At 38.9% G+C, this 27,913-nt stretch overlaps 1 protein-coding gene across 3 annotated transcripts in view; it reads left to right on the plus strand.

Moving 5' to 3' along the window:
- The window catches only part of mob2a (MOB kinase activator 2a), a 208,578-nt gene that overhangs the window by 39,297 nt on the left and 141,368 nt on the right, over positions 1-27,913 (plus strand). Inside the window, exon 1 of one of the 3 annotated variants that reach the window (XM_059652026.1) lies at positions 5,922-5,946. The exons of 1 other annotated variant lie outside the window; for it this stretch is intronic. In XM_059652026.1, coding sequence (XP_059508009.1) covers positions 5,928-5,946 — 19 coding nt within the window. In that variant the 5' untranslated portion in view covers positions 5,922-5,927. Of the gene's footprint in view, positions 1-5,921; positions 5,947-27,913 lie in introns of those variants that run through there. One more of the 3 variants, XM_048545880.2, reaches the window with a different exon arrangement.

Genomic DNA, 27,913 nt, shown 5'->3' on the forward strand with positions numbered 1-27,913 from the left:
AAAATTCAATATTGTTTTCACACTAACATGTGCTCCTTAAATTTCTATTTTGTTATAATTTCACTTTAAGTTGTGCTCTGAGTACTTGATTCCAGTGGCTGATAAAAGAGCTTTCCCTAATTTAATGTTCTGCAAACTCCTCAAAATCTTAGTTTATTTTCATTTTGTTCAGAGAGTCAAATGGTAGCTTTGTGCCTTCCTCATAATTTGACTCTCTACGTTCAGAAATCATCTCCATAGCCCCCTCAACAATTGTAGATCCAATACACAAGTATTTCAGATGTGGCCTTACCATTACCAAATACAACTGCAACGTCACTTTGTTAGACGTTTATAGCGACGTATCCCAACATCTTAAGCCAGCAAACACAAAACTGATTTTAATTTCCTACCAACAAAATCCAACTCTGATGTAGCACTTTTTCTTACCACAGCCTCAAGTAGCCTTGCTTCCAGTATGGAGGATGTGAATGATCATCCCTCCGTTTTAAAAACAGACGCGCTCATATTTTCACTTTTTAGTAAAACCTGCCATAACTTTCAAAGGCCACTTGATTTGAATTATCAATGAGGAATGTGAAATCTTTTGAACAAACTGCACCAACAGTCTTAAATTGTGGGAGTTCAGTTTATTTATGTTTTCTGGTTGATGAAGCCTCATCCGATGTCTATCATTATGATAACTCTTTCAAATCTGAATTGTTCTTCCCTTGTGTGAGCTATGACTCCAGCCTATGGAAGGTTTTCCCATTTCTCATGGACTTCAATTTTGCTAGTGTTCTGTGGATGGCACAATTTGTCTCACACTGCCTTGACAGTAACTGGAGCACTCCACACCCAGCTTGTTATTCATTACCATTATTACTCTTAATAATAATACCCGTAACCATTTTGTGCCTATTTTCATGAGCTCTTGAAGCAGTGCATGTCTCTTGTTTCTATTTGGTTGTAGCCCGCAATATTCTGACCACTAATTTTCTTCCTTTTCTAAGTTCCAGGTCTATCTAAAGTGATACTTTGCAATTTCCAGCTATTGACCTCTCTGCAACATATAAAACATAACCAAGAAACAATGCCAAACAACATTTTTTTAAATAAACCTCTTGCTGCACGTATAGCTTGTTTCTTGATTGTGTATTTTGTGTTCTGTTTAAGAATTCAATGAATACTAACCTGGCATATCTTATTTTTATCTCTCAATCTTATTCATATGCTATATTAAGTCCTGACGCCAAATACCCAGAAAGCAGCATATTGTTATGATTTCAGTTGGATTAAGGAAGGTTAAATTGTTTGGAATTTAAAGACAACCTACGTGGTTTAGGAGCTAGATCCAGCTGGGGCAGCACAATGGATTTCTGCATTTCTAATTTATATGGAGTTATCGTGAAGTAGAAGTGTTCTTGCAGTGTATTTCATGGATTCAACTCAACGTTTTAGTCAAAAATTTTGAAGTTAGCTCCATAGGTTAAAGCAATTTTTGCATTTTCAGAAATACAGAAACATTTAAAGCACAGTTGGTAATGCCCCTGTCTGTGCACTAGAGCTCTGTGTCCAAGTTGTACCTCAGGACTTAATGGCCACAGGAGAAGCATGCATGATGCAGACAAACAAGTTGATAATTAACAGGTAGTCTTTTCAATATGTTTGTGACAGATGATAATAGCAGGAGAGATGCCTGGTCAAGAATAACTATGTAAAATCATGCTTCTCAAGCAATCACCACCTTGAGTTTTATATTGTAGTGAGATGTACACAGTGCTCATGAACTGTTGACTGCAGCTGGATATAAATACATTTGAACATTTGTTTCTGGAGTGTGAGTAAGTGTATAAATGGATCTCTTCCACAATAAATAAAACGAATATGCCTGTGCCTCAGGCCTACAAGGGGTAGTTCTTTTGAGTGAGTTCATCTGAATCATTAGAATAATGGTGAAGGTGTGTTGGGTATTAGAGAATGTTGGTGCAGTGTGTACATGTAAATAGCATATCGGGGGCTTTGGCCGTGGAATGTGGTATGTCACAGTGTGGAACTTGCATATCTCCATTTGGGGACAGGCTAATTTTAGAGGCATGCTTCAGCTTTGAAATACCACATAAGTACTCTACGTAGCATGCAGAAATAGCAGTGTCTCTGATATGATGCACATTTAATCAATGCCCACACAATGCAGGACATGAAGAGTAAGTAGGGAATTGCATCTTTTTGAGATGACCTTACACTTCACGTCTTTATCCAAAATAACTTAAAGTTTAATGGGTTATCCTCTGTAAGATTTTGAATTTTTAGTATGTGTTAAACAAAGATATAACTTACTCTATAATCAGCTTGTCGTTATGACTGACTTATTTTCAGAACATTTCCACAGTTTATGTTGCATTCTGTAGTGCCATCAATCACCAATAATTTGAAACATGTTCAAATGAAAAATCATGACCTCCAATATCAACCCTTGTAAACTGAAATAGAAAATACTGGAAATACTCCATGTCAGGTAACATCTGGAGGGAGCGTGAAGGAGTTGACATTTTGTATTGCAGACCTGTTCCTTTTCCAATATCAAATTGCAAATAAGTTTATAAGATTATTTTTGGGCCTGTCACTTTAATTTTAGGGAAATGGAAAAAGTAAGAACAAGGAGCAGGAGTCAACAAGTCAGCCCCTGGAGCCTGCTCTGCCATTTTGCTTCCTGCTGTCCATAACTCTCTAACATAGCCAGATTTTTGATTGGGTAAGTTTAAGGAGATATTACTAATGTTTCAGCATTCACAGCTCTCTGGTGTAGTGAATTCTACAGATTCGTGACCCATTGAGAAAAGTACTTTCTAGTCAACTCTGTCTTAAATCTCCTTTCTCTTATCCTAAAACTGACCTCATTCTAGATTGCCTACCTGAGCAAACATACTCTCTATGACTTTACTATAGAGTAGAGATAGAGTCATGCAGCACGGAAACAGGCCCTTTACTCCAACTCATCCATTTACCTGTGTTTAGCCCATATCACTCTAAAACTTCCCTAATTCATATATCTGTCCAGATGCCTTTTAAATGTTGCAATTATACCCACCTCTACTACTTTGTCTGGCAGCTCCTCTCATATGTGCAGCACCCTCTACGTGGAAGAGTTACACCTCACCACGGTCAGCATGATTTCATGAAGGGCAAGTCATGTTTGACAAACTTGGAGTTCTTTGAGGATGTAACCAGTAAGGTGAATAATGTGGATCTAGTGGATGTGATATATTTAGACTTCCAGAATTTGGCACGGTGCCACATCAGTCCCCTTCAGTATCTTCTATACCTTTCATTCTTCTGAACTCTTAGACTGACCAGTTTACGCCCATCCTGTCTTTCTTCATAAGATGAACTCCACATCTCTGGAATCAATCTCGTGAGCCTCCTCTGCCTCCAATAACATTACATCCCTCCTCGAAGGGACCAAAATTGTATGTAATGCTCCAGGGCAACTTCTGAGTCTGTGGCCCATCTTTTCCACCTGCTTTTCTTTGTCTTTTTTTCCTCTTTTATTTACTTGCCCCTTGTTGAGGAGCTCGGGAGCACATGGTGACTGCATCAGCAGCAGAAGGAGTCCCAGCATGGACTCGGCACTGGTGTTGGAGAGAGTCTGGGTGCATTGATGAGGTGGTCCTAGCACTGACTCATGGCTGCTATGGTGAAGGTGAATTTGGCTTCTTGGTGGACGTGGGTTTGGGCACAGTATGAGACTCTGTGGCAGCAGTTGTATTGGTGAGAAGTGGAAGCAGTTGTATGGGCCTGAAGTGGACTCATTGCAGTGGCGGAGTCACATTTGGGTTGGTGTGGTACCTGGCATTGATGTTGGCTGCATTGGCAAGGTCCAGTGAGGATGTTGGAGAAGGTGAGATGGTGCTGAAGAATGGCAGCTTTTGTTCTGGCACAGCGGTAGCACAGCAAAGGGGGCTTGTGCCTGGCCACCAGGCCCATGGCCTGTAGTGGAGCACTTAACATGAAGGACTGAAAAATTGAACTCTTAATTTCTTTATTCTTCTTCTGCCTTTCTACATTCTATGTTTGGGTTTATTTTTCTGTATTTTTAAGATGGTGCCCAAGAGTGGCAACGCTACAACACTTTTCATGGTATTTTTGTGACAAGCTACAGGTGACAATAAATACATCAGAATACATCAGTATAAATGCTGGTCATATAATAATGCCCATATCAAAGTGGATTTTTAAAAAATGTATTTGTTTACGATCTTGATGGTAAAAGACTGGAAAGCCACTGTTCTTACACTCTGGCTAATAATTTGATCAATTTTAAATGGCAGAGGTATTTATCTTCTCACTACAAAAGGTGCTTCAATTTTCTGGCTCTTTATGCTGTAGCTACTTAGCTTGTACACGTTATGGTGAAAAGCATTCTCTTTTGGTAAAGAAAATTCAAACCTTTTTTGCCTTCCGTCACATATCTTTTTGTAATTCTCAGTCCAGGTAATTTATCCACAAGTCATATATTTGTAGACTGATCAATATTTTATGGGTGTGGTATATTTGTTGTTGACTCATTTTTTGTTTTTTCACTTCGTACCAATCATTTACCTAAATGTAATACAATGGTTGCTTACTTAATGTTATAATTGCTGTTCTTGAACTATGCAACTTGCAATGAAACAACATTGGTTGGAATAGGAAAATCTGATTCACAATGATTAAAGTTTTAGCTAGGACCTGTAGGACCACCTTTTGATCAGAAGAAAATACTGTATATTGGTAAATTATAACTTTTCTATTTGTAAATTTATTTAAATGTGCTAAATCTGATTTACTGTATTCATGCTCCTTGTATCTCCTGCTTGCTGCCTGTATCATAGCTTGACCACCAATAGTGCTCTGAGTGTCTCCTTAGCCACTGAACCAACTTAGCACTTCCCCCTCCTGAACCCCACCTCAGTCAGTGAGGGTTTGGAAGATGAGCAAAGAGGGAACAGAAATAATGTGCAGCATGATAACAACTTAGAATTGTTGGGTGGTGGAGGTAAGTCGCAAGTTGGAGTGGCAGTGAGCAAGAAGATCGTTGGCAGTTGGGCGCAGCGGTGATTTGGAGGCTTGGGAGCGGGAGAGACAGCTCTGTAATGACTGATCAGGTCGAGCTACCTGACATCATACCTACCATGAAACAATGCCAATGGGAATCCAAATGCTAGGTCGAATACCTGCACCATTTAAAAACTGTTGAATCGAATGGAAATCGATCATGTTTTTTAGGAAAGTCTAGATTCAATTTCATTTAATTAATTTCATGCTTAAACATGTTATTTCATTTACTCTTCAAAATAAGATGCTGTAAACAAATTATTCAAGGAACACTGATTTAGCAGTAATTTGTGAAAAGTGGTATTAATAGAACAGAATTTTCCCCATGTACAAGTTATACTGATGTACAATAGTATGTCATCTATGTACATGGAATGTATTACATTTAATGAACAGAATTAATCTGTCTTAGGGATGTGTGTGTCATAGGGAATGTTACCTCAAATAAGGAACATAAACTGTCTTCTAAGAAGAAGTATCTCATTAACCGCCCTCTTGATCTTGGTATAGGATCAAATCAGAGAAGTGAATATGTTTAGGTAATTGTTACATCAGTCTGTTGAGTAACTAGAAAATGAGAATTAATCAAAAGGATGTTACTAAATATTGCTGATGTGTTCTCTTGTTCTAAGAAATGAACGTATCCATGAGTAAAGCACATCATTTTTAAAAAAAGTTGCTTCAAGTTATGGAGTGTAACTTTAGGCTTGATTCTGCAGAATGAACATAAGCAGTGCACTGATAGGGAAGCTTGGGAAAGTTGTTCATTTTTTGAATAATTTCTCAATGCATCAATATTTTTTCAGTGAAAATATTTATTTGGGCCTTGTTTCTACTTTTTCCAGATTTTGATGGTGGTCGCATGTTCTGGTAAGTGCTTTGAACGCTCCAACAGAATTACAACACACGCCCTTTCCAAACCAGTTCAGCGTACTCTGGTGATGGAGAGGAATTGTGTGGACGTTTTGGTTGTTTTTGCTAAAAATGTACATGTTGTACTTGGTCATCTTTGTACTACCAGCACTTTTAACATCATTGTTAGTGTGAAATGTTTCTTGACATGTGACACACTAATGGTTTAAAAAAAAAAGCCAAGACACACTTAGAAAAGATGGAGGAAATGCTGTCACTACGCCTATTGTTGCATTGATACTAACATCATTTGGCAAAATTATACATATACGTGTCAATATTGTCAAATTATTAAATCAACTTGAATTTCTTCCATTATTAATAGTAGCACTGTAGACTCCACTAGCATATCATAGTTTTACATTGCTAATATACCTCTTCTAGCTACAGCCCATCTGTTGTATGATTGTACAATTGTCCTGCACACACATCATGAAGTAAGCCTGTGCAAACAGGGCAAAAACTGCAAAAGTCTTCAGTTAATCAGTTTGAAGAATCATCTCATGTAGCAGGAAATATAAATTAGAAGTAAATATGAAGAAGAAAGTTTAAAGAAAAAACCAAAAAGTAAAAGGTTTTTCAATGTACCAGCAATTTTATTTAACTTGGACAACCTGAAAGTTCATTTGAACAGATAGAAATGTTTGCAGCTGATGCTGATTGCATCAGGAGCCACTAGCTCAAATCTGCCTGAGATGTAACTGTTTAAAATTTTAAACAGTAACCCTGTTACAAACATTCAGACGTACAAACATATTTTCCAAATGGTCTGTTTTCTTCGGCCTTCCATAAGTGACTGGCTCTTTTCTTGACCAGTAGTGCATTGAATACAGCTTGTTGATGTATAATATGAAACTGACCCATGCACCAGGATTACGTACCATCTGTGGCAGAATGTAGCAATATTAAGCTCATTGATCAATTTCAATTTTCTCTCCCTTAGTTAAATTATAGATGTGGAGAAGGAAAGTTTTTAAGTCATGCCTTTACTTGCTTTGGTCCATTAGAATGAATCTTAATTTTAATTCAGATTCGCATGTTTGCCAAAAACTTATCTGTTCTTCCTTGAGCTGTATACTTTGTAATTCTGCAAGTTTCGTTGAAACCTACACATTAGTTTTCTGAACACTTTTTTTGTTCACAGGCTAACATGGGTGAATCCATGATATCTGCCTAGTTAGAGCTTAGTGGAAATAGGATCCAACTTCTGTGCTCTCGATCCTAGGCACAAGATAATTTTGAAAATAAGCAGGGGATGGAACCACGCAATGAATAAAAGTAATTGGTTTTTTTGACTCTGCATTATATTGGTTTCCAAGAGATTTAATTATGTTGTACTTAAGTTATTTTGCACAAAGTCGCCTTTCAGTACTTAGGATCCTCATTGACCTGTGTATTGTATAATTTATGTTGTGTGAGATGGTTTATTCATTTACAATTATGTAATTGAAATTTGGAGAGAACATAGAGGTAATAAAGCACATTTTAGTCGCTGCTGTATATACCTTTGTGACAAGGAAGTTGGTTACGGTGCAATGGTTTGTGTTGTGTTTGAGTGACATCCTTCGGAGATGGAGGTTATTCTACAAAACCTACCAAAGTTGCGCCTATAATATCGATATGGTTTGTGGTACTGAAATACCCTCCATGGTGTTGCATCTTGAAAGATTTCTCCGTAATACAAAAATCATTGTTTTAGCATTGTAGAATTGGAGGCATTCTGTATAACATACACTGTAAAAACAAATGCAAGCCTTTTTAAAATTTTAGTAGCTTGTAACAAAGTTGCCGCCCTCCTGCTCCTCCTTTCTCCTGTCTTGTTTTTAGATGGTGAAAGGAACAATGCTGTGATAGTAACACGATTTCTTTGCAGAGGTAGAAATCTTGATTAATCAAACTCTGCAAAGAAACCTCCTGATGAAAAATATTTGATTATGACTTCTATTCGAGCTAGGAGGTGGATCTTAAAAAGAAACCCAATGAGAAGGAAATATTTTGTTTGCAAGAATGAAAATGCTGAGTTTGTTGGATACTTCCTGGCAGTTGTCCCCAGCAATAATATTACTTTTTGTTTTCTGTCAAGTGATACATTTGCTGCAAGCCACAAAAATAACAGTAGATTTGTCAATTCAAGCAACACTTCAGATCACTAATGCATTTCACAACAATTGCAGTTTTCAAGAGCTCTTGTTTTCTTTTGAACAGACAAAGCCCCTTGTTTGTGATCATGAGTTCACTGCAAACAAAATGTAATGGGGAGGAATTGAAATGTGATTGTTCATCTTATGATTCCTTTGAGCTCATTCTCAGTACTTAAACACTGAAAAAAAATCACATCCTGCCTTGATTTACTGATTGAATATGCCAGTTTTGAAACTTCATGACCCACTAATAACTTGAAAGTCGTCAGTTTTCCAAATCTGAAAGCAATTTGCCTTTGGGTACACATGAAATTGAAAAACAATCTATTGTACCCCAGTAGATGGCAGTAGATATCTCAACATTACTTCAGGGAGGCATTTGAGGTTTGATTTATGACTTTACTGTAAAGAAAATAATTTTAAAATGAACACTTGCAGGAGAGGATGTTTAAAAAGAGCTCATGAATTAGTAGGAATGATATTAACTTTTTATAATAAGCCCCTAATTGACGAGGGGTTTGACAGTGTGATCTTGCTCCTCCCAGTTGTTAGAAAGAGTGCATAATATCGAAGATGTTTTGTTGCAAATTTACTGCTAACTCAAACTATGGTAGTGAGTTGTTTTGGCTGTAAATTTTTTTTCACCATAATTCAGAAATTAGTCTTCTGTTTTAGTATTTGAATATATTGTTGATGTTAGTTATTAATGAAACAGAACAACCAACAGTTGTACTCTTTTTAATATCTACAGTACCATATATGTAATCGTTAAATACTTTCAGTTTAACTTCTGGGATTGTTCTAAATCTTGGAGGGCCAAGAAAAAATTTAAGTTCCTAAAAAGTCTGCCAACTAGATTGGGCTTATTGTGTGCTCCACTTGTTCCAACCTACCGTTGAAGTTGTGAAAAAGGGACATGTTTTTCTGGAAATAAGACTTTTTCCTTTAAGGAGAAATGGCAGATGAGAAATGGAGGGGGAGAAGAGTGACAGCAGCAGAATCTGTACAGGAAACTGTTTTTAGTTTCTGTTCTTGGGGGAATTTATAACCAGTTGGTAAGTGTAGAGAGCTAAATTGTGGTGACATGAGTTGTTTAATTATACGAAACAGTCTTTAATGAGCCTTACAGCTACAACTAGTGGGGTACATGTTTGGTCAACGCTTGAAGCCAGGATTCATGTGCTTAGCTATAATTCAATATTTCTTAATGTTGCTATCATTCCATGTATTGAAATACAGCTAGAGTCTAAACCCATGTTCAGAGATTGGTGTTCTTGAAGGTCATTCAGCAAACTGCAGAAAAATTTAAAGCACTGTTGTCTAACCATACATGGACACCTAGCTTTCTTGGAACTTCTGCATTCCTGATTCCGTAAGGAAGCAGCAATTTGCCTGGGGAATAATAGGAATGTTTAGCTATAATGTCTTGGTTGATTATCACATTTTTTAAAAAAAATGTAAAATGAACTTGGGCCCACAGGAAACGAACATGGTATCACTCATGGACTGTTATGGGAATCGGCTCTTTCTGATGTTTAGATCTTTAGATGTCATTTTTGGTTACATTGTCAACTGTAGTGGCTGCACCATTTGCAATTTTTCTGGTTGCTTTGACAGTAACCATTTTGCAAGTAACAATATTGAACTTGCTACTAGAAGCTTCTTATTAACTGGTACGTTTGAACTTGCGTTGCTTTGCAGACCTGATACAGTTTATCAGCCAAATTTTTAATGGTTTGCTTGATACATCTATTCCAAGTGTAACTGTCCGCTAAAGCTTCCATGATTTGAGCATCTTGTGACAGCAGTTTGTCCATTATTTTGCACCCTTTAGTTAAAAACATTTTCCTGCTGTGACCTATTGGAAGTGTTATCTGACAATGCAGCATTCAAAGGAGTGGAGCACCTGAGATTAATGAAAATTGAAGACTGTTATGGTTCATTAATCAAGTGTGTCAAATTGTCCAAATTAATTTTGGCAGCTTGAATTTGAATTGCTCATAGTCATAGTCCTACAACACGGAGACAGGACCTTTTGGTCCAGACGGGCCCATGCTGACCAAAATGTCTGTCCATACTAATGCCATTTCCCTGCAGTTCACCTATATCCTTGCAAACCTTTCCTATCCATGTATTTGCCCAAATACCTTTTTTAAAAAATATTGGTAATGTACCTGCCTGAATCACGTTCGCTGACATCTCATTCCATAAGCATACCACCATCTGTGTAAAAACAAAGTGCCCCTCCAGGTTCCCATGTATTCTTTCCCCTCTTACCTTTTTAAACTAATGTCCTCTGGTCCTCGATTTCCTGAACCCTTGGGGCGGTGGGGGAAGAACCTTTAGTGCATTTGCCGTATCCATGCCTCTCATTATCTTTTTATACTTTTATAAGATTCCGCTTCTCTCCTCCTCCTCCTCCTCCTCCTCCTCCTCCTCCTCCTCCTCCTCCTCCTCCTCCTCCTCCTCCTCCACCCCCCCCCCCCCCCCCCAATGCCGTGCCATGTTCTAAACAATAAAGTCCTAGCTTGTCCAACCTGTCCTTTATATCTCAGCCCTTGCGTCCTGGCAATATCCTTGTAAACGTTTCTGCATTTTTTCAGTTTAATAAAATCCTTCCGATAGCAAAGTAACCAAAACTGGACACGGTGTATCAGGTGCAGCCTCAAAGTCCTGTACAACTGCAACCTAACTTCTGTACTCAATGTCCTTTTCTGAAGGCCAGTGTACCAAAAGTAATCTTCACTGCCCTGTCTACCTGTCATGTGACTTTCAGGAAACCATACACCTGAACCCCAGGGTCCTTCTCATCCAATACACTCTAAAGCCCAACTATTCACCATGAAACTCCTACCTTGATTTGACTTTCTTAAATGCAACCTCCCACATTTACCTATATTAAATTCCATTTGCTATTTCTTGGCCCACTTTCCCAGTTGATCAAGATCCTGCTGCAATTTCTGATAACCTTCCTCACTGTCCACAATACAGCCTATTTTAGTGTAATCCACAAACATACTATTCATGCCTTGTCCATTCCCATCCAAATCATTGATATAGATAACAAATAGCAACGGGCCCAGCACCGACCCCTGAAGTACCCGCTAATCACAGGACTACAGTCCAAGACATGCAGAGAGCAATAGTGCAAGGATGCTTCCTGCCATCAAGCCAATTGGATATCCAATTTCAGCCCTCCTTGGATTTCATTCAATCTCACCTTTTCAGAGCAGCCTACCATGTGGTACCTTATCAAAGGCCTTACTGAAATACATAAATACTATGTCTACACCCCCCCGGCCCTCATCAACATTCCTGGTCACTTCATCGAAGAACTCAACAAATTTGTGAGGCATGATCTCTCATATGAACCTATGCTGCCTATTCCTAATCAGCCCTATCTTTCCAAATGCACGAATGTCTTATCGCTTAGAATCTTGTCAACTAACTTAACTACCATGGATGTTAGGCTTCTGGTCTATAATTCACAGGTTTTTCTTTGCAGCCCTCCTTGAGTAAGGACACAGTATTTTCTATCGTCCAGTTGTCTGGGCCATTACCCGTGGCTAATGATGCAGGTATATCAGCCAGGGCACTCACTTTCTTCCCTAGCTTTTCGGATGGCTCCTGGATATAATTGATCAGGATCAGGAGATTTATACCTTCGTACATTCTAATATGTCCCATACCATTCCTGTAATACGGACTGTCCTCAAGATAACGCCACGAACTCCCCCAAGTTCCCAAGTTGTTATGTCTTTCTCCACGGTAAACACAGGAGGATTCATAGAGGATCTTGCCCATCTCCTGTGGTTCCACACATGTGCCCACTTGGCCCTTGAGAGGGCCTTTTTAATATAATTAAAAAATTTCTTTGGATTCACCCTAATCTTCTCAGCCACAGCTAAGTCACACACCCCCTTTTGCCCTCATGATTTCCTTCTTCAGTAAACTCCTATGTCCCCGATATGCTTCCAGAGATTCCCTTGATCCCAGCTGCCTCTATCTGAGCCATACCCCCCTTTTTTCTGGTCAAAGCCTCAATATCTCCTGTCATCCAGGTTTCCCTACTCCTCCCAACCTTGCCCTTCGCCCTCGCAGGAACATTTAAACCTTGAACTCTAGCTATCCCACTTGCCAGAGGTCTCTTTGCCTGCGAAAAAACTACTCCAATCAACCCCTGCCATCTATTGTCTAATTCCGTCAAAATTTGTCTTGGCCCAAGTAGAGCTTGAACCTGTGGACCAGTTTTTTTGTCCTTCTCCATAACTGCTTTAAAAATAATCGAACTATGGTCACTGGTCCCAAAGTGTACTTCCACTGTCACCTCAGTCACCTGTCCTGCCCTGCCCTGTCTCGCAAGAGTAGGATGTGTTTTGTCACCTCCCAAGTAGGACCCTCGATATACTGCTGGAGGAGACTCTCCTGAACACATTTTAACAAATTTCAGCCCATCTAATCCCTAAACCCCATGGCAGTCCCGGTCTATGTTAGGAAAATTAAAATCCCCCACTATGATAACCGTACTGCTCCTACAAAGCCCCCCCCTAGTCTCCCTGCATGTTTGTTCCGCTAATTCCCTTTGACTATTTGGGGGGCATACAGTCCAACCCCAATAACATCACCATCCCCTTATTTCTTCGCTCCACTCACAAAGCCTTACTGGACGATCCCTCAGTTATATCATCTCTGACTACTGCCGTGATACTCTCCTTAATCAAAAATACAACTCCCCTTTAATAAAATATCCCTAAAGCACATGATCATACAAAACATGATACAGAGCCACATGTGGTCATTTTGTTGGATGACTAAAATCTTCATCGAAGATTTGAGTTTTAGGAAGCATTTTACAGGAGAAAATCCAGGTAAAAGGGTCAATATGTTTGTGATGGGCATTTCAAAGCTTTGGTCTCAGACAGCTGAAAGCAGGGCTGTCAACATTGGAATGATTAAAATTGGAGATGATCGTGAATCCTGAATTAGAAAATAGACTTGGAGGATATTAAATAAGTAAGCAGGAAGAAGGCTATGTATGAATTTGAAAACAAAGATGAGAATTTTGAACTTGATGTTGCCTAATTGGCTCTCAATGAAAGTCAGACAGCAGATGGCTGATGGGCTGGGGACGATTTAGTACAAGTTAGGACACAACAAGAGTTGAAGTTTTTTATCCGAAGGCTCCTCTTGAGATTTTCTTTAAAACTTCAAAATTTTCAGGGACTAATTTTAATTATTTGTCAGGTGATGCAGTTTAATAAAAACAAAACTTCTATATTTGAATTGACTTGTGGGTTGTTTGGAATCTCTCCGGAAACAGGATTAGAATAATTTTTATTATCCTCCATAATAATCAATCCTTTAATTATCTTAAAGGCATAACATGCACGTGTATAAATTTCCTAGACACCACTGTGTTTAAAGTCTTCCAAGACTGTAGGCATAAGTTACCAATAATATTTTTTCCTAAATAACTGACAGTCACATATAGCTACAAAAAGCCATCAACCAAAGTTCTCTGACCGCAGCCTGGTGTCAACACAGTTGATGTTTTTCCATCACAAATACGCAAATTTTTCTGCATTTCAGAATCCAACTTCTGATTTAAAGTCAACAGTTAACATGGTGTTCGTTAATTTTTTTCAAGTACAGTAGGTCCAGAACATTCAAAGCGTTAAATTAGAGATTACACATTCATTTGTAAGAAACTCATGCCTCATCGATTTTATAGTGTCTTTGCATTCCTTGTTTCCACTCCTGAACTTTGATAAACCTGGTCTCAGGTGGCTCTCTTTACTGATACCATTATTTCCTAACTGTTATTTCACTGTTTACAGATTGCTGGCTAGTTCACCAGTGAGTCGATCAGCAAGTAAGGGAGAGATGTGACCTTTGATTGGAGGACCTGCTCCCTGTTTGCTTCCATTCTATTTATGGGTGACTTTCTCTAATTTGGTTGCTAACTGGAATGAATTTTCCTTGGCAATTTACGAGGGTTTGGTGGTGCATTCACTTGTCACTCACTACATATTGAGCGTTGGGAAACATGCAGAAGAACTTTAAATTACATCACTTCACAAGTAGTTGAATGTAGGAAACTGATCAGGAATTCATTCACATAATCAAATCTCAATGTAACAAAGACATGATTAAGGGGGAAATCGAGAGCTGGGTGTTGTCACACATATAATAAACTGACATGTTTCTGGATAATGTTGTCAAGAAGCAGTATGGAGATGAGGGAAGGGTGACAAGGACAGATTCCTTTTGGGGATCGGGCGTAGAGACTGAGGGGAGATACATAGGTTATAACTTACGAATCAGAAGAGAAATCACTGCATATGATTCTCTGGCTACAGTTACATAGAAAAGAACAAAACCAGGTAAATGATACGAGAGAGTCTTTGAAGGAACGTAATGTGGTCAATTAATTCTTTGGCTGTTGATGAGTTAAGAAGAATGAGGAGGGATGGTTGGTCAATAGTTGATTGAAAACCCCTGTGCAAGAATCACTGCATGGGAGATCCCCTATTACTACCATATTGCTATTTAGTGTAGATAGAGGGGAAACCAGCGGATGTACATTTGAATTTTCAAATGACATTTGATAAATTGCCATAAAAAAAATAGTACAGAGGATGAGAGGTTCAGATAATTGGATGCAATATATTTAGGGAGGTAGAGCATTGTCTCCAAAAACCAACAGTAAGCATAAATGGGGCATTTTAATGTCGTAAGGCAGTTAACTAGTAGAGTGCCACTGGGTTTAGTGCTGGATCCTCACTATATATGATCTCCATTAATGATTTGGACTCAGATACTGAGTGAAATGTACCCAAGTTTGCAAAGTTACAAAGCTCTCAAATGCAAGTATATCTTGCCTTCAATCAGAAGATCTCTAGGTATGGTCTAACGAGTGCTTTGTGTAGTTTTAGCTAGACTTCCCTACTATTACACCCCATTTTCTTTGAAATAAATGTCAACATTTCATGTGCCTTCCCTATCACCTGCAGAACTTGTATGTTAATCTTTTTGTGATTTTAATGCAAAAGGGGCCCCAGATCTCTACCCTGCAGAGATAGTAGGAACTGCTGATGCTGGAGAATACCAAGGTGTAGAGCTGAACTTCCCGTCCACTGTGGTCAAAAACACCCTCGACCGTGTCCCTCACATTTCCCGCAACTCATCCCTCTCACCCTCTCCCTGCAATAACCACCAAAACAGAATCCCCCTCATTCTCATGTACCACCCCACCAACCTCCTGGATCCAACACATAATCCTCCAACACTTATGTCATCTGCAGTCTGAGCCCACTACCAAAGACATTTTTCCCTCCCCACCCTTTATCTGCTTTCCAGAGGGACTACTCCCTTGTCTGCTCCACACTCCCCAACACCCCCACACTTTTCCCTGCAAACACAGGAAGTGCTACACCAGTCCCTACATGTTTCTCTCCTCTTCCCCACCCCCACCCCAAGAAGGCCTTCCACATCAAACGCATGTTCGCCTGCACATCTGACAATGTGGTATACTGTATCTGTTGTTCCCATTGTGGCCTCCTGTACATTGGGGAAACCAGTGGATGTACATTTGAATTTTCAAATGACATTTGATAAATTGCCATATAAAAGATTAGTACAGAAGATGAGAGGTTCAGACAATTGGAAGCAATATCTTTAGGGAGGTAGAGCATTGTCTCATTAAAACCAACAACAAGCGTAAATGCAGAGGCTTGGGGACTGCTTTGTGGAACATCTACGCTTGGTTCGTGACAAACGACTGCACCTCCCAGTCGCGAACCATTTCAACTCTCCCTCCCACTCTTTGGACGACGTGTCCATCCTGGGCCTCCTGGAATACCACAATGATGCCACCCGAAGGTCATAGGAACAGCACCTTGTATTTTTCAGTCCAATGGTATCAATGTGGACTTCACAAGCTTCAAAATCTCCCCTTCCCCGACTGTATCCCAAAACCAGCCCAGCTTGTGCCCACCTCCCTAACCTGTTCTTGCTCCCACCTATCCCCTCCTCCCACCTGAAGCCCCACCCTATCACCTACCTACTAGCCTCATCCTGCCCCCTTGACCTGTTTGCCCTCCCTAACTCCCTACCTACACCTGCCATTACTGGCTCCACCCCTGCCTCTTTGACCTGTCGGTCTCCTGTCCACCGATCTTCTTCTTTTGCATTTTTTTATCTGCCTTCCCCCTTCCCCTATTTATTCCAGGACGCCCTTCCCCTCCCCCATTTCTGAAGGAGCGTCTAGGTCTGAAACATCAGCTTTCTTGCTCCTCTGCTGCTTGGCCTGCTGTGTTCATCCAGCTGTATACCTTGTTATCTCTTCCCTGCAGTCTTTCTCAATTTAAAGAATATACAGCTCCTTTATTCTTCCTGCCAAAGTTCATAAAGATTTTGCTCACTCACCTAACCTGTCTTTAGATCTCTATAGATTATTTGTTATCCTCACCACTTGCCTTCTCACCCATGGCTTTCCCACATGGAATTCTGAGTATTTTATGCATGGATATGGGAGGTAAGGAAGGTTGGGTACAGGCTTCTAGTTTGTTAGGTGGTGTGAGTTAGGTAGTTGAGCGGTGGTTTGTACATTCAAAGGGATAAAGAGTTATAATGATTACAAGTTTGAAGTTGAGGACCCAGTATCTGAGGGGAGAAAATTATTCATAACTTTCTGGTTCCAGTGCCAGACAATATTAAGTTGGGTGATTAGCAGTTAAATGTGAATAGAGCCAAGAAGGCAGAAAATGAGTCTAGGAAACAAGATGATAACTCCAGGAAGACCATAAAGGGAGAAATGATTTGGAGATACAGGTTCAAAACTTGGGCTGGGGCAATTATTAGAGGATGTTTGACTGGGATGAACAGTGGAGAGGGACTTGACAGAAACAGTTTAAAGGAGGTGTGCATTAACAGGGGATTAATTTGTGTTCCTTTTCAATCATCTAAAACTATGGGACAGTAGTAACATTGTGGGACGTGTATTTATGTGCATGAGTATAAATAAATGCTTAGAAATATATTAAAGTATTGGCTTAACTTCAGGATTTCTTAGCTGGCATTATAGAGTATAGCAGAAGACAGGGAGAGAGATTTGAGAATTTTCAGTTGAGAAAAGAAGCCAGCAGTTATATTTTACACTGCAAGATGATTCTGAAATAAGAGTTTTGGCAAATCAGAGCATTACCCCAGTAGTATTTTACATGCTTCCAAGTCAAATTCAGAGATGGGGTGTCTAAATTCTTCAGAAAAGAATGATTAAAATTTGTGCAATTATATCTATATTAGATAGATAAAGTTGTATCGAACCCTTTAATGTACCAAACTAAATGCAGCACTTGTCTTTACTTCATGATCAGTATGCTAGCGTTGTAACCTTTCAGCTTTTTTTAAAAAAAGTTTTCAAATGCCTCAAGCCCAGTTAGTAAATACCATAAGTTCTATTAAGGAACTTCTAAAAGTTTAAAAACAGCTATTAAAATATGGAGATGATGAAAGGGCCAGTGTACTAGTCTAGCTGTGTGCAAGAAAAGTCAGTGCTTCACAAAATGGTTGAAGTAAAAGTTCACTTGTGAGCTCTACTTATTGAGAAGTTTCCTAATGCCTGCATGATTATTTAGAGGAAAAAAATTGATAAAATTAAGCAGAATGAGGGATATGCTGGCATTTTATTTAGAATTGGGGTCACAAAGGGGTTTTGAGCAAATTATGTACTTTTGATGAATTTTTTGAGGTGGGAGTCTTCTGTTTAATATGGGTCTTGAAAGATAACCTATCATCAAATGTTACTACTTACTGAAAACATCTGTGGCATTTTTGAAATGCTTCCAAAAGCCTAACACATGACTAGACAGTGTAATTACAAAAGAAAGGGTGTTCAGACATAAAAAGCTATAAACAGTGTATTTAATTATTCAACCTTACATTTTGAATGCAGTCTGAACTGAAAATATGTCTGCTGTCCCAGTTTTTTAAAATTATAGGTTGACTCTTTGTGCTGTCTTTGTAAATAAACGAGAAGGTAAAGAACATCTTTCCTTTTTCCCATGTTACTAAATTCACTTAATGGTAATACCTGAATTCTTTGAAGGGGAAAAATTTTAAATCAACATTTTAAAAATGTGCATTTCTTGATATGATGAGTGCACATAATATTCTTACTCAAAGAATTCTCTCTTGAAATGTGTATTTTTTTTTTTGCACTTCCATTGTCCATTACAGAAAAGTGGTGCAGAGTACCATTTACGAACATATTGCAGAAGGAATAATAGCAGGTTCTTGCATGTGTGATAATGGGAACTGCAGATGCTGGAGAATCCAAGATAATGAAATGTGAGGCTGGATGAACACAGCAGGCCCAGCAGCATCCCAGGAGCACAAAAGCTGACGTTTCGGGCCTAGACCCTTCATCTGATGAAGGGTCTAGGCCCGAAACGTCAGCTTTTGTGCTCCTGGGCCTGCTAGGTTCTTGCACGACCTTGTTCTGGATCCTGGATGCCAACTTATTAAGGATAATGGCCAAGGAAAGGATGTTTTCTTCAATGCAGGGAAGGAGAATCTTGCTGAGTTCATTGGGCAAGTTACTGGTGGACGTTAAGAAAAGTGAGAAACTCATCTGCTCACTATCTCACCGCGTGACAAGTGATTCTTGAATATTCTCGTTATAAAAAGGAATGAAGTTAATATTAACAAAATACATCTTTGTTGAGATAACAAGGTGTAGAGCTGGATGAACACAGTAGGCCAAGCAGCATCAGAGGAGCAGGAAGGCTGATGTTTCGGGCCTCGACCCTTCTTCAGAAATCTTTGTTGACTTTAGTTTCCTGCTGAGCTGATTGTTTGCAGTAAATTGCCACATGGTGGTGCTTGAACCTTTTAAAAGAAGTACAGCAATGTTGTTTATCTGTCAAATTGCTGACCTCCAGCAAAAATGCCATGAAATATTTGACTGTTAGTCTATATTAAATGCCTACTTGTCAAACAGAAAAGTTGGTCTTATCGAAGTTTTATTTTAAATCAAAGCTTTAATCCAGTGATATGTGACATGGCAAATTTTCAGTAGAACTGTACTTGGAGGTGATGTTAATAGAAAGGAACTGCACTTTTACAACCAATACTACTGGATACTGTCTTTCCAAGAGTTGCAAGAAATTTGGGTAGGATTAAATATTCATAAAATTGTTTATTTGGTATTAACTCTGAGTTTAGAAGTTGGAAGGCCTTGTGATTTTAGACTTGAGGAAACCTTAAGGTGTGCCTACTTTGTGCTTGTTTAGCCTGGTTTATTATGGAGGAGGTGGTACTTGGATTAATTTCCCAAAAAGAATGCTGTTTGATAAATGAGTTAGCCACACTCCTACATGAAACAAACAGCCCATTGGAATTCATTCTCTCTGAAAGATTGTCAGTACGTGACTGAGAGAAAATACAAGACATCAATAATTTCACATTTACCAATTATGTACATAATGTGTATTTCGGTATGCTTATGATAAGTGTGCATTTTGGTATTAAACAAAAGGCTACCTCCTACTTGAGATGCTGAGAAGTTATGTTCAATTTATGTAGCAGCTTAGCTAGACCCCACTTGACCCACCATGCACGTTATTAGTTTCCAAGTTTTAGAAAGTGTCTAAATGCGCTGGAGAAGGTGTAAAGAAGACCTGAGAGTTCACACGTATCAGGAAAGATTGAACAGGCTGAAGCTGCTTTCTGCAGAAAGCAGACAGAGGTGTTAAATGTTTGAGATTTTTGAGATTGTGTAAGGGTTTGATAGGATTAATGGGAGACCATATTTCAATCTATTAGAATGAGGGTTTCAAATTAGATAGCATGATTTAATTATGGTTTACTAATGAATGCAGTTAGGAATTCATGTGAATTTTTTTAAACCAACTAATGTAGAACTGGCTGCCACAAGGAGGAGTTGAGGTGAATTGCATGGAATTATTTAAGGAGATTCTAGATAAATCTGAGGGAATGTGTCATCACGTTGAGCAATCTGAAGTGTTGGTTTGATGTTGCAGACATTGAGGATGTGAGGGTATAATGGGGTCTTGTGTCATGGTGGTAGTGCCCATGCCTCTGGGCTAGAAAGTCTGGGTTCAACTCCAATCTGGTCGAGAGATGTGTGATAACATGTCCTAACAGATTGATTGATTAAAATGCTGTGAGAGAGTAACAAATAAAGGAATATGTTGATAGATTTAGGGCAGGAGTTTGCTTGTTTTTTTTTAATTTCCATTCTTTCATAGATGTTGGTAGCACTGGCAAGGCCAGTACTTAATGCCCATTCCTAACTGTCCTTTTGAAGACTACAAATTGCCTGTTTCTGTGCTATTTATTCTGTGTTAGTTAAAGGACGTGGATATGAACAATTGCACCTGACAACTGTTTTAGCCATTTGTAGCCAGTTTGGATTGAACCATATAAATGACTACTGTTATTGTGTTTCCCACTGCCACAGTTACTCACTACTTTAACGTAATTCTGAACATGCAGATAATATCTGCATTCATTCCTTAACTACAATCAGTCCTCTTAATTGTCCTCTCTGAAGAAGGGTCTAGGCCCGAAACGTCAGCTTTTGTGCTCCTGAGATGCTGCTTGGCCTGCTGTGTTCATCCAGCCTCACATTTTATTATCTTGGATTCTCCAGCATCTGCAGTTCCCATTATCACTCTTAATTGTCCTGCCTGCTTGAGTTAGACCCACTGTTGTCAATGAGAGATTATCATGGACTTCTGAATCACTAAAGTTGTGGCATTGATTCAGTTGCCTTTGTTGTCTTTCTTGAATCCTCTAGCCCAACAACTTAAACTTCCCCGAAAGAACTCCTCAAAGCCCAATGTCTGAATTTGTATTTTCTCCTTTCATACATGCCCTCTGAGTCAGCTTATCAGTTGGACACATCACTTTCTCCCTTTGATCTTTCTATTACCAAACTACTGACTGTGTTCCACTTTCTTGCCTACCCAGTATGTTAGCTGATTTGTGTTAATGGGCTATTTTCACTGTGTATTGTCCACCTCCAACAAATGTGTTGTCATCATTGCTTTTTAAAAATCCACTTTGATCCATCTGTCCTCCCAGTCTTCTCTCCCATCATCAACCTTCATTTTTGTTCCAAGTCTTTGCATGTGTCATTGCCTCAAATGTGTTTCCATCTTTCCTCGTAAATTCATAGTGAATTCCTGTGTGTCAGGCTGTCATGCCTGCCATAGCATTAAAACAGCCTTAATAAAAGTAATAAAAAATCCCATGTCTGTGACCATGGTAAAAATATCCTTTCTCATCAAACCTTGATATGACTGCAGCATTTAATATGGTTGGCTAAACCACCCACCTATCTCTTAACACCTGTTGAGCAAATGCATGAGACCACCTTTAACTGGTCCCCTTTTTATTTATCTGATGGTAGCTGCTGTTGCCCATCGATGCTATTCCTGCTTCTGTATCATCATCACTGGAATCCTCCCAATTTATTCTTGTTCTCCCCATCTTTCTTATCAAATATCTGTCTCAGAGAGCATCCCAAAGCGAGGTTTCACAAGTACCTGTTAACACTGAGCTCTACTTTTACCAACACTTCTTTCAATTTATTTGCTGACTTTGATTTTCTTCAAACAGCTTTTGTTACATCCAGCACTGGCTTTTTGTAGACTGAGATACACAAAGCCATTGTTTTTGGCTCCCACCCCAGGTCCTTTCCTCAGCCAGTGACTCCATCCCTGGTCATGTCTGTGACTGAATCAAAGCATTTGTAACTTTGAGTCAGAGGTGAGCTTCTGGCCGTACATCTGCCACATGAGAAGATAACTGGATACTATTGGAGTGCAAAATATCTCCCTCCTACCCCCTAGCTACATAATTGCAGAAACTTTCAACAAGTACCTTTACCCTAAAACAATCTTGATCGTGATGTTGCTTTAGGATTATCTGTCTGAACTCATTTTCAGTCACAACACAAGGTGAAGCTGTTTGTGTTGACTTACAACAGGATCTGCCCAATATTTAGATTCAGACTGGAAATTGCCAGGTCATAATTGTTATATTGGTGCATTACATAAGACCATCTCAGAATTCACCTTGATCCATAATTGAATGACCTTCACCAGAGCCCTAGTACCAACATGCTGGAGTTCACCACTGTCCAGAACTGAAATGGACATGTGAGCAGCACATTGATTGGATACTCTATGAATGGTAGTTCTTTTGACTACTCAGTGTTTTCACCATTTAAGATATTCAACCTTGGCTCAGTTTCTGAGTCAGAAGATTGAGTTCCTGAAATGTTTTTGATAAAGAAACTCCTATCCCCAATAATCCAATCTTCCATGATGCAATGTGTTTATGGTGACAAATATTTCTGATAAACCTAAGACTGAATCTATTTCTTTTGAGTGCTGTGGTGATAAATATACACTCTGAACATGTTGCTGGCTGAGGGTAGTTCTCTGCAATGCTGTAATGTCCATAGCAACGCCTACAATTTTGCATAAAATTTGTTGGTTTTTTTAATGGCAGTGAAATGACCAGATCACTCTTGTCAACATAATTTGCATAAGTCTGTTAAGGTGAGAAATATTGTAGACAATAGGAAGAAATTCAGTTGAATTCTGGGTTCTGCCCAAGATGTGAAATACATTCAAGAAATTGTGGTAACAAAACAGTGTTTGCTGAAACGCAGACTGAGCTCATAGCCTAATTTCAATCCCAGTTTTGATATCCCTTTGGAGACAAGTTAGAGTTTGGCTTTAAGAACTTTATTCTGTGGATATTGTGTAATGGATCTGTCTGGCAAATAGATCTGGTCCATGCAGTATTCTCACTTGGCAAGAGTTGGCTACAGGCTGACCTATCAATTATTGAGGTGCCTGTTACTCCTCCATGTTTTTGTACAAAATGGACAACGTAGGAGAGATTTTCGTGGAAGGGAGAAAGTAAGGATCAAATAATTTGAAATATTACTCATTGCATTTTGTAGCAAACCACTTCAAAATATGTAGAGAGATTTTTCATTTTCAGAACAATAAACTATTTATAAAAAACCAGTTATTTACATTGGGATTTTATAGTTCCATTGAACAGATTAAGTACTTTATTAATAGGCTAATGTTTTATGAACAACTCACAATGGACACTTCATTGTTTACTTTCGTTATATCCACCCAAATCAGCGCTAGAAATCTGCTTTAAGGTATTAGCTTGATGGAACAGTCTTGCAATAAAGCTGTTATCCGATGTAAAGGTGATCATTTACTCCCGAAGACACATCCAGTTCAGCTTACTTCGTGACCATTCCCCTTGCCAAATGTAGTTGGTGTTTGGCAATATATCATCACTGAAAAAGGCAGGAAGATCCCCTACAAACATTGTTTCCAAGGTATTCATTTCAGAGCATATATTGGATGCTTTTCTTTCAGAGAGCTAATAGATATTTCACATTGGTTTTGAATTTGTGAAAATTCCATTATGTTAAAATAGAAGATACTTTGCAATGTGATGTTCTAAATTCCCCTTTAGGCAACATTACAAGATTATGTAGAAATACAGCATTTTGATTTTAAATTGAATGTTGAACAGTGACTTTAGACTTAGTGTTTTGATAGCCTTGGCATGTATGATTTTAGTTTGATGCATGAAGGACAAAGATAGCTTAAAATGTTTTGAGGAATGTTGAATTGCACATTTAAAAGCTTTCTTACAGTTTTACAGCCAGCATTAGTTCTGCAGCAGTAATTCTGTGAACGTTGAGGAGCTGGGGGTGGGGTACTCGGGTATCAAATTCAGTATTCTGTATGTTCTAGACCAGGAACCACTTCCTGATAGTTATACAACAACAGTACAAAGAATTGTCCTTCTATTACGAATTTATGTCACGGTAAGGCATTTTTTGATAGTTGTGAAGGAGGAGTTAGAAACAGATTCATTAAAGATTTAATGGCCTGAGATTATGCCTGTGACCTTTGGTCATCTAACCTAATACCACCTCCTGTTGCTTGGTGTTTTATATTGTTTGAGAATCATCTTATGAGATATTTCATTACGTTTTAAGGGCAATTGGAGGTTGAAAGTTAATGCTGATGTAGCCAGCAGTACCCACAACTCTTGAACGCATAAGTACAAGTTGTTGCTGGGTGATGATGGCAGCAAAACCTTTGGTGTTTGCCATCAGTATATGAAACCGGTGGTAATCTCTGGTATCCTTTGTGAAATACCAGATTTTTCCACTGTAATAATTATGTTGTTTTTGTAAATGTAATTTTTTGAAGCTTTGCCTTGGATATTTAATCTTTACCTTCATGCACGTGGGCTGATTTTTTGTTTTCATTTTCCAGGAATACAACACTTAAGAACAGAGGCCGTTCAGCCTTCGAGATCAAGGCTGATCTGGTTATGGTCTCTACTGTCCTTTCTTGACTGCTGCCACCCCCCACCTCAAAATATCTCTTCACCGCTTGCATAAATTCACTGACCCAGCCTACGCTCCTTTGGGAAAGAGAATTCCATATACTCCTCACCCTCAGAAAGAAAAAAGCTCACTTCTGCCTGATGCCTTGTTCTTTAAACTGTGTCCTCTATTTCTTATCTTCCCCCACGAGGAAATATCTTTCCAGTATCTGTGATCAAGTTCCTTTGGAATCTTGTTTGTTTCAAAGCAATCACCTCTCATTTCTCTAAACTTCACTGAGTAAAGCGTAATTTGTTCATCTTTACTTCATAAAATAAACCCTAAATCCCACAAATGAGCAGAGTGTTCTCTGACTGCTTCTAATGCAGTTGTATCCTTTCCTTTTAAAGAAAGGAGTCAAAAACTATAGATGGTATTCTAGATGCCCTCTCACTGAGGCTTATACATCTGTAATAGAGCTTTCCTAGTTTGTTTTATTCCTGTTGCAATAATTATCAACCTTCTACTTGCCTCCTGAACACTTGCTATACCTGCATCCTAATTTTCATTATTATTGTATCAGAATGTGCTAAGTACCATGAGTTCTGAAATTTGCCACCATTTTAATAATAATTTGCTTTTCTGTTCTTGTCAAAGTGGACAAGTTCACATTTTCTAATATGATATTTAACCCATATTGTTGTATCAGGAAATTTAGCTGCTGCACGTGGGCCCTCTGTTTCAAGTAATTGATACAGATTGTAACTACTTAAGGACTGATCCCTCGAGCACTTTTTTGTTAAAGCTGGCAAACTGCCTTATGTAGGCACTTTATCCATCATCTTTTTGTAATTGACGTGTGGCACATCCACACATTTTTGGCAATCCACTTGTTTGCCAAAGTCTCTCAAATTATTTATTATTTCCCTTTCATGAGTTCATGTTGACTCTGCCTGATCCCATTTTGATTTTATATATCTTGCTATAATGTCTTCTGTAATGGATTCTAGCAATTCTCGCTCATTGCTTTTTAATTTAGATTTAACAATATTCTCAGACTCTTTTTTTCTTTTAAAAAGGGAGAAGTATATGATAGTCAATTGTGTTAAGTTCACTATTCTCTAGATGTTCCCTTACCATTCCATGACTTGTTCATTCTACTTCATGGCACAACATCAGTTCAAAAATAGCTTGCTCCCTGGTTGGCTTCAGAATCTACTGCTCTTTTTTTTCATGTCTCTGGTAAATGATTAAAAAGAGAAGGATGTCCAGTAGATTTTATTTACTGGTTTGCTGTCACATTTTTCTTCAATGTGACTTGCTGCTTCATGACACCATTGTTAGGCAACAAAGATTCTGCTACATCTGATAACGCAATGAAATTAGTATTGCGAAAGCCCACACCACCCAGATTGCTAGATCTTTGTGGAGAGCTTGGTTACGATCAGTGACAAGTGGCATCGCTTTGTGGGCTGTAACATTTGGGTCAATATAACCTATTATTACATTTTTAACTTTGAGTGATGTTAATCATCAGAATTCATAGGCAGCTTCTGATTTCTTAATATGCCAGATGAGCACAGGTCAGCTGCTAGAAAAAGGAATATCTCTCATCTAATACAGTCTTCTGATATCAAAATGCATATTTGGAGCTAAGGTAGCTGGGCTATTTTCCTTTCTTTTCTCAATTTCTTCTCCATGCAGATGAGGCAATACAGAAAGGACCATAGTTCCAGGAGTCTTCAACACTGACAATAGATATCGCAAGGCCTCATAGCATCAGATCAAACATCAACATGCTAAATCACTTACTAATTGCTACCTATCTTCCCTCAGCTAGCAAATACAGCTTGGAAGAAGCACGCAGGGTGGCAAGGGCACAAAGTATTTTCAGTGCTGAGTTTTGAAGACACCACCTAAAGAGGCTCAGTAGCACTGACTGGCTTGTTTAAGGATATATCCACTGGGTTGCACCTTTGACGCGAAATAAGAGAACCAACGGAATGGAAAATGCTAGCAGACTTTGTCCTCCATCTAACTGTTATAGATGCCTCCTTCAGAGTAAGACCACACTGTAACCTCTGCAGTCCTTGAATGGGGTCAAGTTATTTCAGATCTTGGGAATTTTATGGATCATATAATGGCATTAGAATGCTGAACCACTAATGAACTGGAAAGCACAGATGTAAATATTTACCTGAAGCCTAAAAAGGTGATAAACATTATAAAGCAGGAACAAAAAATCTTTGGATAAGTATCTTCCATGTTTCCACTCCCAAAACAAATCGTAAAATGTTGCTGACAATGTTGAAGATCTGCGCTGTCAATGTTCAAACAACTAGTGTTTCCAAACAATGGATTTCTGAACTGGGGAGTAGTGAACAGTACAATCCATGAGTCAGTCTATACACTTAAGTTACTCTTGTGCTATGGTGCAATATTACTGTGCTAAGTGGAATAGATTCACAGTAAACCCAGCACTTCAAAACCACTGTGCATCCATGTGACACTGGAAACAATTAGCAGCAGAATTGTTCAAACACAGTCTCTAATCTCATGGCCTGCCATATCCATTGCTCTTTTATTACTATCAAGTTTGGGAACCAAACCTGGTTCAGTGTAGAGCATACAAGAGGATGCCAGGAGCAGCACTAGACATGCATTAAAAATAAAGTTTCAGCCTAATACACCTTTCAACACAGGATTACTTACTTGTGCCCCACAAATGCCAGGTAATGACCATCTCCAGCAAGAATGATTCTTGTAATTCATCTTGACATTCTGTGGTATTGGCTTGGCTGAGTCCCTCACCGTTAACACCCTGTTGCTTACTATTGACCATGTATCCAGAATATGAATAGTGTATTTTGAACGCAAGTTGAAGCAAGAGGATTCAACAATGGCTTGACTTTGTAAAATCTGTCCGATATCAAGACACAAGTTAGGAGTTTGGTGGAAAACTCTCTGCTTTTCTACATAGTGCGTTTCTCTCAGTACTCAAGAAGTTCAGCACCATCCAGGATGCGGCAGTCTGCTCGACTAGCGTCCATTCACCACTTTAACAGCAATTCCCTCTGCCATTGACCGATTTTGTGGCAGCTGTGTCTACCATCTTGAGTAGCACTGCAGCAGTTCACCACAGGCTGTTTCGACAGCAACATGCAAACTTAGCCACTCTGCTACTAGGAAGGACAAAAACAGCTGATGGGTGGGAACACCACCCCCCACAGGTTCCTTTCCAAGTCATTAACGTAAATGACTTGGAAAGTTATTGCAGTTTCTTCACTATTGAAGTGTCAAAAACCTGGAACTTCTCGTAACAGCGCAGCAGAACTGTACCAGTGAAGGACTACATTAGTTTAAGATAGTGGAG

The sequence above is a fragment of the Stegostoma tigrinum genome, chromosome 17, assembly GCF_030684315.1.
Source record: "Stegostoma tigrinum isolate sSteTig4 chromosome 17, sSteTig4.hap1, whole genome shotgun sequence".
In the NCBI taxonomy this organism is placed as follows: Eukaryota; Metazoa; Chordata; class Chondrichthyes; order Orectolobiformes; family Stegostomatidae; genus Stegostoma; species Stegostoma tigrinum.